We start from the raw sequence: 15,672 nt of genomic DNA on the forward strand, positions 1-15,672 counted from the left end.
TACAATTTTTATTATGTGGTAGAAATGTATATTGTAAAGAAGTATGTGAACTACCGAAATGTTATTCTTGCAAGCCTTTTAATATTACGACATAATTTTCCTGTAATGAAGTGATAGAATGTTTAAATTCTACCCATATTATAATAGATAAAAGATATAATAAATACCTTATATTTTACTAGCTGCTTCCGCGAACTTCGTTTCTCCTTAATGCCTAGCCTACCTTTTTAGTACATGCCAACATGGAACATTTTGCTATGCTACCCCCTTTTTTTATTTTTTGGTTGATTTTTTACACCTTGTGTCCGAAAACCCTAATATCTTACGGAACCCTATTTTTGTTCAAAATTAAATACATATAGTACATATATAGCCTATATTTCTCGTGGATAATGTAGCTTTCGAATGGTGAAAGAATTTTTACTTTGACTGTGCACTACAATGTAGTTTACGAGGTTTGTAGATAATTAACGCCGAAGGGGTCTCTCAAAGATACTATAACGTCTGCTAATAAAGTTTATGTTACGCAGTATAAAAATTTTGCCATTTACCCGTGAGTTGAAAATATTTAAATAACACGACAACGACTCGTATGCGTCCTACCAAGCATACGCAAGTTAGTTCCATTAAAACTATTCCGCCTAGAAATATTAACAAAACGCAGATAGAGAAACATAAAGTGGAGATAAAAAGCTATTATATATATAGTGGTACATTTTTGAACGTAAAAATATAACATATTCTATGTACATCTAAAAGGACATTATCGGAAGCCTTAGCGAAAAAGTGTAAATCCGCCATCGATCGGGAGGCTTTACATTCCCGTCACGGACCATGCAGGCCTATTGCGCCGTTTCCATGGCAACGCTTCTTTAGAGTTAAGAAAGTTTAAGGTTCCGCCTTAGCTTTAATGTCACAAGTTAAGCCTATACCCTTATACCCAGAGGGGTAATAAGGATACACAAAAGTCTTAAACCACAGCATACCATAACATTCAATTGAGTAATTGAAACTTGTATCAATGTATAATCGTATGTGAATAAATTAACGGTATATTTTTCGGCCCAACATAAAATGTTATACCACATAATTTTCCTATTAAGGAAAATAACATTTAATTAGCTGAAATTAAAAGAAGTTCTATACCAAAATTTTGAAATTTATTTTCTTTTAGCAATATAAAATTATGGTCAATAAATTATATGTGTCGTCCATAGATTGACATTTGTATTTGTAGGTTCTGTGATCTCCTGTGATAAATTAACATATGAGATTTTCATGTTTTATACGTAAATAAACTTAGGTGGCAGCGGAAGAGTTGGACTTCCCGTTAATCTAATAATAGCACAGGGATGATGGAGGGTGCCCCTGCGCAGGTCACTGACGCCGTTTATCTACATTAAAATAAGCATTCTCGCGGATATATGTTATTCAGTATAAAGAAGCAAAAGAGAGGTACGATATCTTATTAAAAATAACTATAATATAATAATATAAACAATAGCCAGTGAGTGGGCTTCACTATGAATACTATATTGATAACTATTGTCTTAAATATTTAGTTAAATACGTTTTATGAAATAAAAAAATATAATAATGGCCACAACTTATAGTTCGACTTAGTTGTTAAACCGGCGTATAATTTCCCTACGAAGTCATGTGATAAGTTTGCGTTCGTTTACTGACAGTAAAGAAAATTATCGAGCGATGTCAAACGAAGTAGGTATGTTACAGATAGTTATAAACCACCTGAAAATGATTAATAAAACTGTCGCACTAATATGTCTGTCCCATGTGTCATTGCAGGCTTACGAGACTTATTACAAAGCGCGCGATGAAAATATTAAATAGTAAGAAGGCCGTCGGCCGCAATTACCCACCAAGCAACACCAGGTGTGTGTCATTAAATAGTTATTTACTGAAAGATGAAACAAAAATTAAACCAAAACTTCGTTTAAAAATTACTCTGTATGACGCGTCATTGATTAAAAATTTTGATCGTACAAAGGGTAAATTGAAGTGCTCTTACAGGTCTGAACCACGCTATCAAAAGGACACCAAGGGGTTGTACGTGCGAACCCTTCTTTATTCAAAGGTTTTGCTGTCGAATCACTCAACGCGATATTACATAAAGTACAGATAAATAAAACCAGTGGCCTACCACCCCAGGTCTTGGCTTCTAATTCCTGTAAGAAGGAGATCAGCTTCCTGTTACTGACACACACCAGTCATGCCGGTTTCCTTCTCGCACGAGCGTAAGTCTCAATTGCACACACAAACAAAAAAGTCTATTGGTGCACAGGCGTGAATCGAACGCACTACCAGCGTTTTTTTCCACAAATGACTTTAATTCATATCTTCAAAAAAAATTATTTAAAGGCATAGACAGTTTTTTTCTAGCCTTACGAAAATAGGATAGAAATAATCCGTATCTCAAATAAATTATTAATTTTGAAGTAAATAATATCTAGTATAATATCGAAGTATCTATCTATTATTAAATTGATATATTTAAATTTTTACCCCTGTTGTCATCGTTTTATGGCGTTCCACATATCTACACGTTGATGCACTAATTATACATAAACACCACATTAATCTGCTTTATAATTATATCACATTATATGTAATAGTTTAGTAGTAACTAAATTACATCGGTATTTATTCACATTTAAAGTAATTAAACTTTAAACCCAATCTCTACTATATACAATCTATCGTATGAAAATATGGTAGTTAACTTAGAATTCACCATTTACTGATATTTATATTAACAGCTGGTTTATGTAACGAACGAAACACCGCTCTACAAACAAGTAATTCACAAGGAGACTGTATAGTGGATTGACTGAAACCAGGGATGGGAAGTTTTAATAAAGAGATATATAAAGGCAAGCGGGACATCTGTAGCCTATTTTCGTCTAACTTGCTTTAAATCAGCTCTATCTAGCGTTGAGTAGTAACAATAAAATAATTTAAAGTATGTGCCTTCTATATTATATATATCGGTCATCAAAAGTAACTTGAAATTAGCGTCATCTAAAAAATATCAATTATTTTATCTCTAGTCCATTAGTTTGTTAGTTGTTACTTGTTTTGAAAGTTTTAATTACCTAAACTAGATGTCAGGAATACTTTCAAGTTTACTGAATTATTATCTATAGAAACTTATGCAGCTATAGCTTCCAAATCTGTGGAATTAAAAAAATATTGATTGTTTCTTTTGAGAATTTAAATTCAGTTGATTTTATAAAAAAACATTAATTTTCATCACAAATTAACATTTTAATACCGAAAATGGTAAAAATTTGGAGATTGGGATTAATGAGCTATGATACCGCTTTTAAAATACAAACGGCTATAGCTAGAAAACATTTAGATTCAATGAGAAAAGGAATTAATGTTGATTACGATACCTTACTCCTTGTGGAACATAAACCAGTTTACACAGTTGGTAAGTGATAAGCGGCTTGGAGGGATAATCTATATTATTAAAGCTTAAGTAAACAAAATATTGAGTATTTAATATCCTCCAAAGAGTCATCTCCTGCCTCTCATGTTTCAAATATTATAGTGTAAATCATAAGTGGGTATAAGTAAGACTTTAGTTTTCGTTACTTAAGTATACGAGTATGACGGCATGGGCAATTTTACATACAATTGGAAAATTTTGTGATATAAATATTATGTAATAAGGGCACAGAAACCTTAATATCATATTTTTATTAAAGACAAGGGCATCTTATATTATAATTTAAATTCAGTTACATAATTTATTATTTCAGGCATAAGAGATGATTCACCAAATGACGAAATAAACAGACTAAAGGAGTTAGGTGCAGAATTTCGTAAAACTAATCGTGGTGGTCTTATTACATTTCACGGGCCTGGACAGCTAGTTGCATATCCTATAATAAATTTAAAACACTATAAAACTAGTGTTAAGTGGTATGTGTATAATTTGGAACAGACAATCATCAACTTATGTGATGAATTAGGTAAAATAATAATTCTTTCTTAAATAATTTAACAAAAACATGAACTAACATGTGTTTACCAAAGATTTTAAATTCTTTTGCATTACTTAAGCTTTCAGGGGAGAGATCTACCAATTTCATTATATATTATCAAATAGCTGTATTGGACAAACTATTAAAATTAATAATATCAGACTAATATCAACAATGTGGCAATAGACTTGCAGAGTCTATATATATATATATAAACTCAACATTATTTATTTTAAATGTACAATATCTTTATAGTAAACATATTAAGATACCTCAAGTTATCTTTTCTATATGTTATATTCAAGTAAAAATTTACAGGAGTTAAAGCAAGCCGGTCTCCACACACTGGAGTATGGATTGAAGACAACAAAGTTGCCGCTATTGGCATCCACGCATCCAGATATGTAACTAGTCATGGTATCTCACTAAACTGTGATAATGACTTATCCTGGTTTGAACACATAGTGCCCTGTGGCATCGAAGACAAGGGTGTCACTTCTCTTACCAATGAAACTGGGCTCAAATGTTCCATAGAGACAATAACTCCACTATTTTTAAAGCATTTTGAAAAAGTTTTTGAGTGCAAAATTGAAGATGTTCCTAGTGATTACCAAGAAGATATTTTAAGTAATATTTATAGCAACCTTTTAACTTCAACTTCTTAAGTAAGTTTTTTGAAATTTTATATTTTATTGCTGTTAATTGCCAGATTTAAATTTTATAATTTATTGCTGTTTTTTCTATGTGATGAATAAAAAAAATGAAAAATTTGTACAAATTTTTATTTATTAAATAGGACAAAAAATAAATAGTGTATAAGTAAATGCAAGTATTTCTAAATAAATAGAAGAAATCTCAAGTTGGGTTAAAAGAAATAGAAAAGTGAAGTGTGATCCTTTCATTTCTGCAAAACCCAACTGAAAGTTCAAGGCAAAGTTACTGATTATAATAGAACTTAGCGCCATCTATTGGCATTATATTTACAATACCTAATTAATCCTAAATATGTACGTTTATATAAAAGCTTAAGAATACATCAAACCTTTTATATTGGGCACAATATTCTTTACGCAACATCTTGAAATGATCCAATTACTATCAAAATATTCCCATCAAATTAAAAGTCATTTTAATTAGGCATATGAATAAATTTTCTGGGAACATTCCGAAACTCGTTGACTTTTTAATCTATCTTATTATTAATAAATGCACATTCTGAAAAATGTAAACTAAAAATTATGATTACGTATTTCAGAGGGATTTGTACCTACTATAGAATCTTAAAATAATAAATGCTTATTAAATGCTTGAGTTAGTTTACGCAATGCGGTGGTTAAAAACGCATCGTAGCAACTTAGACTAAAAATTATGGACGGATATGACATTCATGTTTTGTTATCAGTCGTTTCATCACACGATCGTCATTTGTTATATCTCATGGCCCTAGACAAAAACCAACTTATGCAGACGTTCTGCTGTAAAAGTATCGATAAGCATAATGTTCGTATTACAAAGGAACTAAAATTATTCACTTGACAAAAACTTCATACTTGTATGTGTAATGTGTATGTTTAGACAGACCTTGAGATAACATTATGTCTTTGATACTTGTCACGTGACCATTTCACAATTTTTGTCCACAGCAACACCCGAAAACAATAAGAAGATCGTGTCTAAGGGACTTAAATGTTTGATTAAAATACATTTTACAAATGCTTGGGAGGAGCGAGCCATTTGCGCATGTAGTAGCAGAAGATTGTTGCGATGTAGAGAAGAACCAGTAACGCACAGGCTACTCCCAGCAGAAGAACAGATCCTTTACTGGGGCATGGCTCCACAATGGTCACAGTTTTTTCTGGAAAAAAATATGTGAGTGAGGTTTAATTAACATGTTCTAAAAGATTCATAGAAAATCGCTTTACTTGACTAAGATTTACTCAACTATTTTTTATATTTTTATTCGTTGAAATCTAAACTTAATTCCTTATGTTAGGACTGTAGGTAAGAATGCATATACAAAAACATAAAAAAAACGAAAATAGAATTCATAATGCGAACCTCCAAAGTTAGCCTCCGACGCAACACCACCTGGTTTATCAGAGCGTAGGAAGTCAGTACTTTGCCTCTCATCGCCGAAATCTAGGACGAGAATCTCTTGGGAGATGTTCATATCTTCTTCCTGAGTACCCGCTTCATCTGTCTCATTGAGGGGCAACGAACGTCTCTTTCTGCCCCATGATTCGATAGATTCTCTTCCCCATTCGCACACCGCCTAAAATGGCAATATAAACATATTTATTCTTCAATCATATTAATTATTAGTACACTTTGTTTTTAAAAACATTAAAAATATTTTTATTTGCTGACGAATCAAAACATAAACATCGCACTTTTTAAGAAAAAACGTAGAAAGAAGAAAAGTACAAAGAGATTTTACTCACAGGTTCGCAAGGACCAAGACAGTATTTGACGTTACATTGGAAAATAACTCCATAAGATTCCGTAAACCTGAAAGCCTCGTACTCTGATTGAAGGGCATTGCCGTCGGGAATGAATGCTGGGAAGATTGATGGATCCACGGGACATCTGAAAGAAATCGGTTCAAACTTATAGTTTAGATTTTCTTAGACGTTTCTGTTTCGTCGTAATTTTGATTGTCGTTAGGTACACAGTTTTATTAGGGGGAAGATAATCTTCGCACTTGTATAATTGTTATTAAAATCTGTGTAAGATTATACCACTTGGCTGCTAGTATTAGGGTAGTACCAAGGGTCTTTTATCTATTTCAACTGCTCAGAATGACCTATTTGCTTCTTAGACAAACCTAATGATAATGAAACAGATAAAGAATCTAAGGGCAACAAGGCCTTAAAAGTTTTTATCGCCACGAGTTGCATTTTTTTTAAAGAGTAACGAGAGTTTTTTACGCCGGCTTTTCTCTCGGCCTACACCCTCTGTCTTCTTTGCCGATGAGTAGGGATGCCTACTACAGATTCGAATTTAATGACGTGGAATAAGTGATACCTTGATGATCTTATGTTCCAAAACAAAGTTTATTTTTTATTTTCTATTAGAAATTCAGATTGAGTAAAATATACTGACGTCCTTTTATAGCTATCCGAAACTTTATCTGTATATAATAAGGGTTATTCAAATTGTCTGACTTCAGGGACTGCACCAACATTCGTCATTGTGGCAAGATGTCCAACATTTTTTTTCGTTTAATAAGTTAATTCAATAACGATATAAAAAACATAATACATTCTTACCCCTTTTCATCAATGATTTGGAAGGTACTCTTGGAATCTTTCGCCATTGCGACACAGCTACGCGCAAAAATGCCGTAAGGAGCTGAAAAAATATTAAGTTTAAAGTACCATACTCAAAATATTTTATAAATAAAACATCTGGCAAATTTTTATGTATGAATAATATAATCGTTTTACACGATTCGTGCACCACCTTTCACTGTAAAGAAAAAAATTCTATAATATTATTAGAAATTTTGAAACCATAAAAAATGACGCATGTGTGAAACAATTTTTTTGGTTTTGTCGATTATTAAGTTGCATGAATATTCTTACGTTTACTGTGTTAAAAAAATCAAATACACTTACTATCTCCTGGGATTTCGATGCGGAAGGTAAGCCTGTCTCCAATGCGTACAGTTTCCACCTCGCGTTGGCGACCGTCCAAGATACGAATGCGTGGTGGAGGTGCTTCAGGTGCGGCAGTGATTGAGATCATTTCTGGGTCCCTGTATGAAGTTGAACGGATATGTTAGACGAAACTATTGTATTAAAACAAAAAATATATAAATTCTATTTTAGATACAAAATTAGTAATTTTTTCTAAATTTAGAAAGGTGAAGCAATCGTATGGCGACATAATTTCGACACCTACGGTGTCCAAAAACAGATAACACATAGCATTAATAAAAACGCCCAAAAAACAGAAACACACACGCCTTTGTGGATCAGTGGAAAATTACCAGCTGACCAATAAAGCTTTGTATATAGGTATTATATATATACCTAAATTTTAATTAATGTTTCTTAATAAAAAAATATATGAATTTTACATAATTTATAAGTGCAAAGTGTGGGCGTGTATATAATGGAAACACCGTTTGTAAATTTTATGCTTCATACCAGCAATAAGCCGAGGCAATTATGTTTAGATCATGAGTAGGCTCTCATATAATTAAGCGCTGTAAACATAAAACACCACTCTGCTACTTCCTATTGCATTACGAAGTGAGGTTGTTAAACATGTATTTCTACCATTTAGCTCGTATTCTCAGAATTGTTTCCTTTAAGGATGAGTTCAGTCACATCGTGACAAGTATTTCTGAGTCAAAAACCAATGGCTAGGTCTTAGTACGTTAACGAAGTTGTTGCAATGTAAGGATACTAAATAAATATAATAAAAATAAAAAAACGTCATAAAAATGGGAAAATTTTCAGGATCTCCATTTTTTCATTTGAAGTTCCTATTTTGTATTTGTCGCTTATTTTACTTATTTTATTTTACTTTTCAACATTTGAAAAAAATATCGTAGACTTTTTGATGATTATTATCATACTTCATTCAAGTTTCCTAAGAAACTGACCATGGCTACTGGACAGTCGAATGGAATGTCCTTGAATATTTCTGAGATTATTAAATAAGTAAAGTCACCTATATAACTAACGGTTTATAAACGAGTTTTCTAGGGGCATAACGGAAAATAATATGAACGGCGAAAGTGCGATAATTTTCCATATTAAGGTTTCAAGAACAGTTACTCACCGTATGGGCACCATTCCGAAGGTGATGTTCTTCGAAGTCATGTCGTACGTACACTTCACCCTGTATATTTTGTCAGCTTTCGTCATAACTACGCTGTGATGTTGAAGAACTACAGTGTTTGAGTACACTCCAGTCTGAAATCATATATTTTGGTAATTAGACATTTAAAAAGTACAAGTCAATTAACTACACTAGATAGATTTACTTAATATTATTAAAATACAATTAAAATGAAATTCAGCTTAGTAGATATAGAGGTAGAAAATATCCACTATCCTTAATTATTTTCTGTATGTATCAGCGAAATATAATCATATTTTTCCTGTCAAATGTTTCATTGTTGTGCCATTACACAATTTCAGGAATTTACTTAAAACGAATCTTATTTAAAAACATAGTCGTAAAATACATATCAAAACACTTTAAAAAGTGTTTTAACATAAACAAAAGACTAACAATTCCGTTACAAGTCAAGTATTCTGACCTCTCAAAGCCCATGAATGATTAACCATTTATCTATTTCCCTTGCCGGGCCCATGAAAATAAAACTGTTTTTATACCTGTGACATAATATCACATCGGATTATTACGATACATACATAAAAAATTGACTAAGAGCTAAGGTAAAATCGTAAGGTTTTAGGTCTGCCAACTCGACTCTTAATAAAAACTCGGATACTTAATTGGATAACATTACACATCTAGTACATCTTCCAAAACTATTTTTCTATTCAAAGTAGATACTTACAGCACTTTGTGTGTTACAATCCTGTCCGGCCATTGTCAGGTCTAGTTTGAACTGGTCGCTATTAACAACATCAATGTTGCAAGTCTCGGATCTGCCTAGGGCATATATTCTGCCATTGAAGGGTTTGTTCGTGCGAATTTGCACGGCAATGCGAGTATCCTTACAAAGGACCGACACTGAAAAAGGTAGACGTATTTCGTGCATAGAATGTTTTAACGTGCCTTTGTTTGCCTGAATGGTAATCTTGGCATTTAAATCAACTCAGAAATAGCGAGTAAGTGTTTAACGTTTTAATAGGAAAAGATATATAAATACAGCTTGACAATTCTCAATACAAAATACGACTTTTAAGTAGTCATTAGAAATTATAAATAAATGTTTCATAATTATTTATTAATTAAAGTAATTTGGTTTTTAGTGTTTAAAACCTTTATTAAAATCTTACCGTCATAACACGTGCCAGTTTTGTCACAATTAGCGTCGTTGCGAGTCAAGTTGCTGATGTTGAGGTCCTGCTGGTGGTCGATTGTTACTGGTAGCTCTCCACTTGGGTTTGCATTTGCTGATGGTTCTATATAAAACAATTACATGTAGGTAAGTTACTTCCTAGCCAACAAAACTTTTCTTACAAATTAAAAAAAATCAACTTTGTGTTGATATCGATATTCCGTGTTGATATAATGTATTTGACTATATATTCTGATTCTCAATATTTATTGCAATATTAATTAGTTTACTATGTCTAAGTAAACTGCTTGTACTGGTAATAAAAGTGACTAGACTAGAAGATAGAAGTAGGTAACGGCATGAACCAATTAGGTATAAGGGGATATTATTTAGTTACAGATATATCTTAAGAATCGATAGAAAATTGCGTCTACATTCCTAAGTATAACGTGGGTACTGTAATTATGTAGAGACGGGTAAAGCTCGTGTCGAGAAACTTTATTTTCACACGATGCGTATATCTTACGTTGGTTGTAGGTTAATACCTGGTGATTATTAACATATGAAATTGTGATTTTCTGATGTCATTACGGTATAATCACGTAGGCTATGATTTCGTCGTGACTTAGCTATAAATGTTCACGTACTAATGTCATTTCTTAGATAGTATTTACGTTTAATACCTTTAAATTTCTACGTGATCATACACTGATCGTTGCTGGCTGATAATTGATATGTAAAATGTGTGTATATATTTTATATTGCAAATAATTGCATGTTTCTCTTCATTTAGATTAGTTCTGAAAATGGTATGTAGTTTTAAAAATTGAGGATTTCTACCCACGACTGCATTGATTAAAACCACGAACCTACTTAAGCGGTTAAAGGAATATCGGAGATCTATTATAACTGTAAAACAAACTAGAACATTTCCGCAGTAAACTTAATTCGTGTCATTGTTTGTGCAACATTGTTACGGGATTTCTGTTGGAACACCGTAAATTCCAAGGATGCTTATAGCAAGTCGGGGACCGTGACGTACGTATAAGTTTACGTCATGACTGAGAAATGTCGCTTTACGGTCTTTGACTCGAGTTTACTTTTTAATCGTACGTATCTAAATAGGTGCCATAAATGCGAACCTTCCTCAAATTCCGTACGCTAAATCATTGTTACACATAGCTAACAAAGGTTGTGTAACTCCATCCAAAATCACTGTAATAATGAAGACAGATGAAGAATCGGATGTGGTGATGGTGTGGTTTAAGAATTTATTTATTATATGATTGACACGTCTGCCCAAGTCTACATGCGTTAGTAATCGTCACTTAAATATAACCCCAGGATTGCAAATTAAAAGTGAATACTAGCATAATTCCAAGGAAGTAATCCTTTTGTTTAACGAGGTCCTCAAATAAATTCACTGTTTAAAAATATTTATTCATTTAATAATGATACAAATTATAATATTGCAGAAAATATGAACTTTGGAGTCGTTGAACTTACTTCTAAACGCTTCAGTAACTTAGTGAATTTTCCCACGCTTTAGTTTATCTAAAATATTCCTACTTTGATGAGTAAGTTTTTATGGATTCTATGCGCTTTTTAGATTCATATCAAACTTTCTCTTTTTGCTCACACTAAATTTTTTTGCTAATTTGAGATAAGAAATCTCAATTGACGTCCTTAAGAATGCTGTATCACTAATCTATCTCCATGGCATAGTGATACATGCTTTGCGTAAAATCTGGATTTCCAGCCGTTCAATAATCGTATCATGCTGTTAATGGTCGAAGTCTATTATATTAAAATATATATAAATCAGACGCAAAATAAAAGTTGTTTAAAGAAATATGTTTATATCAAAACGATTATATTTTTATGTATTAAATTTAAATATTATAAAATTCAAATGGAAAAACTATAATTGACCTTGGTGCCATCATTACTTTGAATTTAGTCCTGTCCTCAGAAAAAGGCTAATGGTGAGTTATTGAGGTTTGCAATTTGCGGTATGAGAAATCGTTTCCAAGAACTGCAATGGGAAAAAGCTAGTCACGATTCGTGTTCAGACACTCTTTTATAAATAACATAGACTTTTTACGCTGAACTAAATTACAACTCAACGCGCGAGTTTAATCCAATCAGTGGATGCATTTTTTCAGCGTGTAATTAGATTGATATATCATAATATTAAATAGATAGCATTACGATTTGAAACTGCAAAACTGCTTTACTGGGCAACTGTATCTGTTATGGTTTTAATCGTATATATTGCAGTTTCTTTTCTTTATAAAAAGTTGCCTTAAATTACGTTATAAATGCAAAATTGACAAATAGATAAGCGTAAACCTTATTGTAGTATTTCCCTTGTATTAGTTATTATATATTATTAAAGGACTGATCTTGATGATAGAGGTCTATATTATGCCATATGAGGCAAATTACGCGTAAATTTGGTCATATTTCAAAAAGGTGACGCTTCTAATAATATTACGGATACTGATTTTAATTTTTAGATAAAGATTAACTAGTCAACAGTTATTATACATCGCAATGTTCTTCGAGAGCTCTTCGAGAAAACACATCAGACTTTTTATTCTTGACCACTATCCAAACAATATTTTGCGCTTCCAAAGTAGGTTATCTTTTATGGACCGTTTCACAAAAGTATAATTTTTTAGACAAACTCATGTTTCCGTTACGTATCTCGTTTTCTGATGTTAAATATCTACAGTTTAAAAATAAATCTTTATGACGATAAAAGCTTTCATGTTAATATTTATAATATACTTTTAATAGTTTCAAGGACTGGTTTAAAATGATAAATAATTTAAAATAATGATAGATCTAAACGGAGGCATCACCTACAAACATTGCTCGCGCAATTATAAATTAAATTCATCCCAATGTTACACACATCTATGTAGTCGACCTGTTCCTTACCTTTACCTTTACTTTTTTACCTTACCTTTTGTTTGGTTTTTTTTTACCTTTTGTTTACCTGTTGTATTATGGTTTCTCGTATACGTGGAAAACGTCGGTACAAGTCTTCGCAGTTGTCTTAAATGTCCAGGAAAATGGATGTGCGTAAAAATTACCTGTGACTTAACTATAGTAACGGAACTCCTATTGAAATATGTAGTTGTGCTTCTAAGCAAATATATAAGATTATTTACCGCTACGTATTTAAATAAACGGGAAAACTACTATTTATTACAGAACGGATTTGCATTTCAATCATGAAATAGATAATAATCAACTTTGATTCTACAGTGATTAATACGAAACTGGCACGTGTGCTAAAACTATTGAATAAGTTTCATTAGAAAATAATTAAGCGTGCTTATTTTTAATTGTTTTGTTAATTGTAAGAGAATTAATAGAAGAATTTTAATATTTAAGCACCGTAAAAGCAAATTCTGTACGTTTGATCAAACGATCATAAATTAATATAGAAAGAGACGAATACTAGTTTAAAAAAGGAACAACAACAAAATTTCAACAGGAATTACTTTATGCTTTCAAGTTATTTTTTTTATACAAAACCATAGATACAATTTTATCTAACCATTACAAAATAGAAATAAGGAGTCTATAACGAATATTTCAGACTTTTGAGAGTATTTATAATGTACGACAAAATGTCTAGATTGTTTTCGGTTTTCATTTGTCTAGGATTTCTATGAAAGTGTTAAAATCTGGCGCATTATCTATTCTCGCGATACTTAAAACTGGTTAGGCGTCTGAGTCTGCGGCCATCGCCCTTACTGGGCAAGGCCACGCAAGGTTATTAAATTCTTTACCGCATCAACACAAACTATTAATAATTTAGCAATGCGTATGATAGCACAGTAACCGCAAAACCGGTTTTATGTAAATAACTTTCACGTAACAGTTAAAAATAGTTAAGGATGTTAATTGTAGTTTAATTCGCTAGTTCTAGTTAAAAGATCTTTGGGATGGGTGATCCGCCGGGTGTATATTTACGCCTGTGACGTCAGATTTAAATTGGTATGTCCTTTGTATAGGGCACCAAATCTAACAAAGGTTTTTAAGACTCGGTTTTTTTCGTACAGATCCGGGTAGAAATCGCATCATACGTTTAATGTGCAAAAAGTTCTGTAATAGCTATATGTTAAGATTCAATTACTTTGAAATAGTCGAGAACTAAGCCTCTGCAACAAAAACTTTTCAATTTCATGAACCGCCACCGTTATAAAGCACGCACGAGCGCGCGGCCACCGTCGTCGATCGTTTTTTGTTTTTTTTTTTTGCACCAAATGCAACTGTTGCCATGACTCAGCAATATGACATTGTAAACATAACGAAGTTATGTGTACGTGTGCCGGAACGGGATGTTTCTATTGAACTTTAATTCGATCAATTTGCAATCGCCAGTTCGATTACGTCGAACGGGCATTGATTACTAATATTAGATAATCTAGCATGTTATTGCAATTACATTTCTCATTACGTGGAAATTCAAGGGATTGACTGTAACGGTATACGTTGGTGAACATTCAGTTTACAAATCGGGTCGCTGTCGCGAGATGGCAATCGCCAAGCCTACGTAATGAAGTAGCTATTCAGGCTTGTGTATAGCGGCACTAGCTTGTTATATTTGAATAACGTGCATTACAGTGGAATTCCTTAATACGCCAGTATTATAGTGATTCATCGGTCGACCCTCCCTTTTGTAATCATTAAGGGTTCAATTGCTTTAAGATCTTAACTTCACTTTAAACAATTAACCTTAATCCGACTCGACTTGAACTTGCCATTCGCAATCAGAGACAAAGTTTATGACTTCCTAGACTTTAGCGTATTATACTAGCGCATAATAATTATTTCGTACATGCTATTTCATTAGTTACATATTGTAATTAGGTCAAAAACAAACGCAATACTAAAAAACATGATATATAGAATCATGCAGTATAATGCATCTTCTATGATATTTGTTGTAACACAGACAATCCCACATCACGTATCAAAAAAAAGTCTACAATGTTGCAATAACAGAAAATTCTCACAGCATGTGAGAAGTTGCTGTATCTGCAAGGTTTAACAATCAACTTCCGTTAATATTGCGGTGAAATTGCATAATTAGGATTTACATATTTCACACTCATTAATACACCGAATGTCATTTGTAAGGCTTAGCGGTATTTTTAATTTTAATGTAAATAAGCCGACCGTTACAATTTCAATAAAACTGCATAGGCGGTAAATGAGATTGAAAAAAGAAATTGATTTCGTTCGCTGTAGAGGCGAATGAACTGATGTTTAAATCTTTATACCTACTGCATAGACATAGAAAAGTAATTTCTGGATTATATGACAGACGATAAGATTTTTTAAATAAAGACTATTATTTTTCAAATTATTTGGCAAGAGTGAAAAAGTGTTTTACGACTTTTACAATAAAAGTCAACGCCGACAAATATCCCAACTTAATAATCAAATGTAATTAAAAATAACGATATCATTCTTAAAATATAAAAAATACTTAGCTACTAGTATTTTAATACAGAAGGTTTATGAATGATTGAAATTAAGTTGCGATGGGTGCAAAATAAAGTTAAATGTTTCCTTCGTTATTACGGTCACGTTAGAAGAAACGTCCGGGCTGTCCGTGTTGAAAATATTAATCAAAAATTAGTCTTCATAGTA

At 32.3% G+C, this 15,672-nt stretch overlaps 2 protein-coding genes across 2 annotated transcripts in view; one reads left to right on the forward strand and one right to left on the reverse strand.

Moving 5' to 3' along the window:
• The first annotated feature begins 3,204 nt into the window (after nucleotides 1-3,204).
• On the forward strand, nucleotides 3,205-4,784 carry LOC110993726 (putative lipoyltransferase 2, mitochondrial). The gene is made up of 3 exons (XM_022260079.2): nucleotides 3,205-3,454; nucleotides 3,786-3,998; nucleotides 4,329-4,784. Exons 1-3 carry the CDS (start codon nucleotides 3,298-3,300, stop codon nucleotides 4,673-4,675), a joined length of 717 nt encoding a protein of 238 aa, XP_022115771.1. The 5' UTR covers nucleotides 3,205-3,297; the 3' UTR covers nucleotides 4,676-4,784.
• Nucleotides 4,785-5,606: 822 nt separating this feature from the next.
• LOC110993766 overlaps nucleotides 5,607-15,672 on the reverse strand; it is a 43,205-nt gene continuing 33,139 nt past the window's right edge. Inside the window, exons 9-16 of the mRNA XM_022260134.2 lie at nucleotides 9,995-10,120; nucleotides 9,550-9,725; nucleotides 8,802-8,935; nucleotides 7,628-7,767; nucleotides 7,280-7,361; nucleotides 6,452-6,596; nucleotides 6,069-6,282; nucleotides 5,607-5,865 (exon numbers count right to left, since the gene is read on the reverse strand). Coding sequence (XP_022115826.2) covers nucleotides 5,717-5,865; nucleotides 6,069-6,282; nucleotides 6,452-6,596; nucleotides 7,280-7,361; nucleotides 7,628-7,767; nucleotides 8,802-8,935; nucleotides 9,550-9,725; nucleotides 9,995-10,120 — 1,166 coding nt within the window. The 3' untranslated portion in view covers nucleotides 5,607-5,716. The remainder of the gene's footprint in view (nucleotides 5,866-6,068; nucleotides 6,283-6,451; nucleotides 6,597-7,279; nucleotides 7,362-7,627; nucleotides 7,768-8,801; nucleotides 8,936-9,549; nucleotides 9,726-9,994; nucleotides 10,121-15,672) is intronic.

This window comes from Pieris rapae, chromosome 12 (genome assembly GCF_905147795.1).
Source record: "Pieris rapae chromosome 12, ilPieRapa1.1, whole genome shotgun sequence".
NCBI classification, from domain to species: domain Eukaryota; kingdom Metazoa; phylum Arthropoda; class Insecta; order Lepidoptera; family Pieridae; genus Pieris; species Pieris rapae.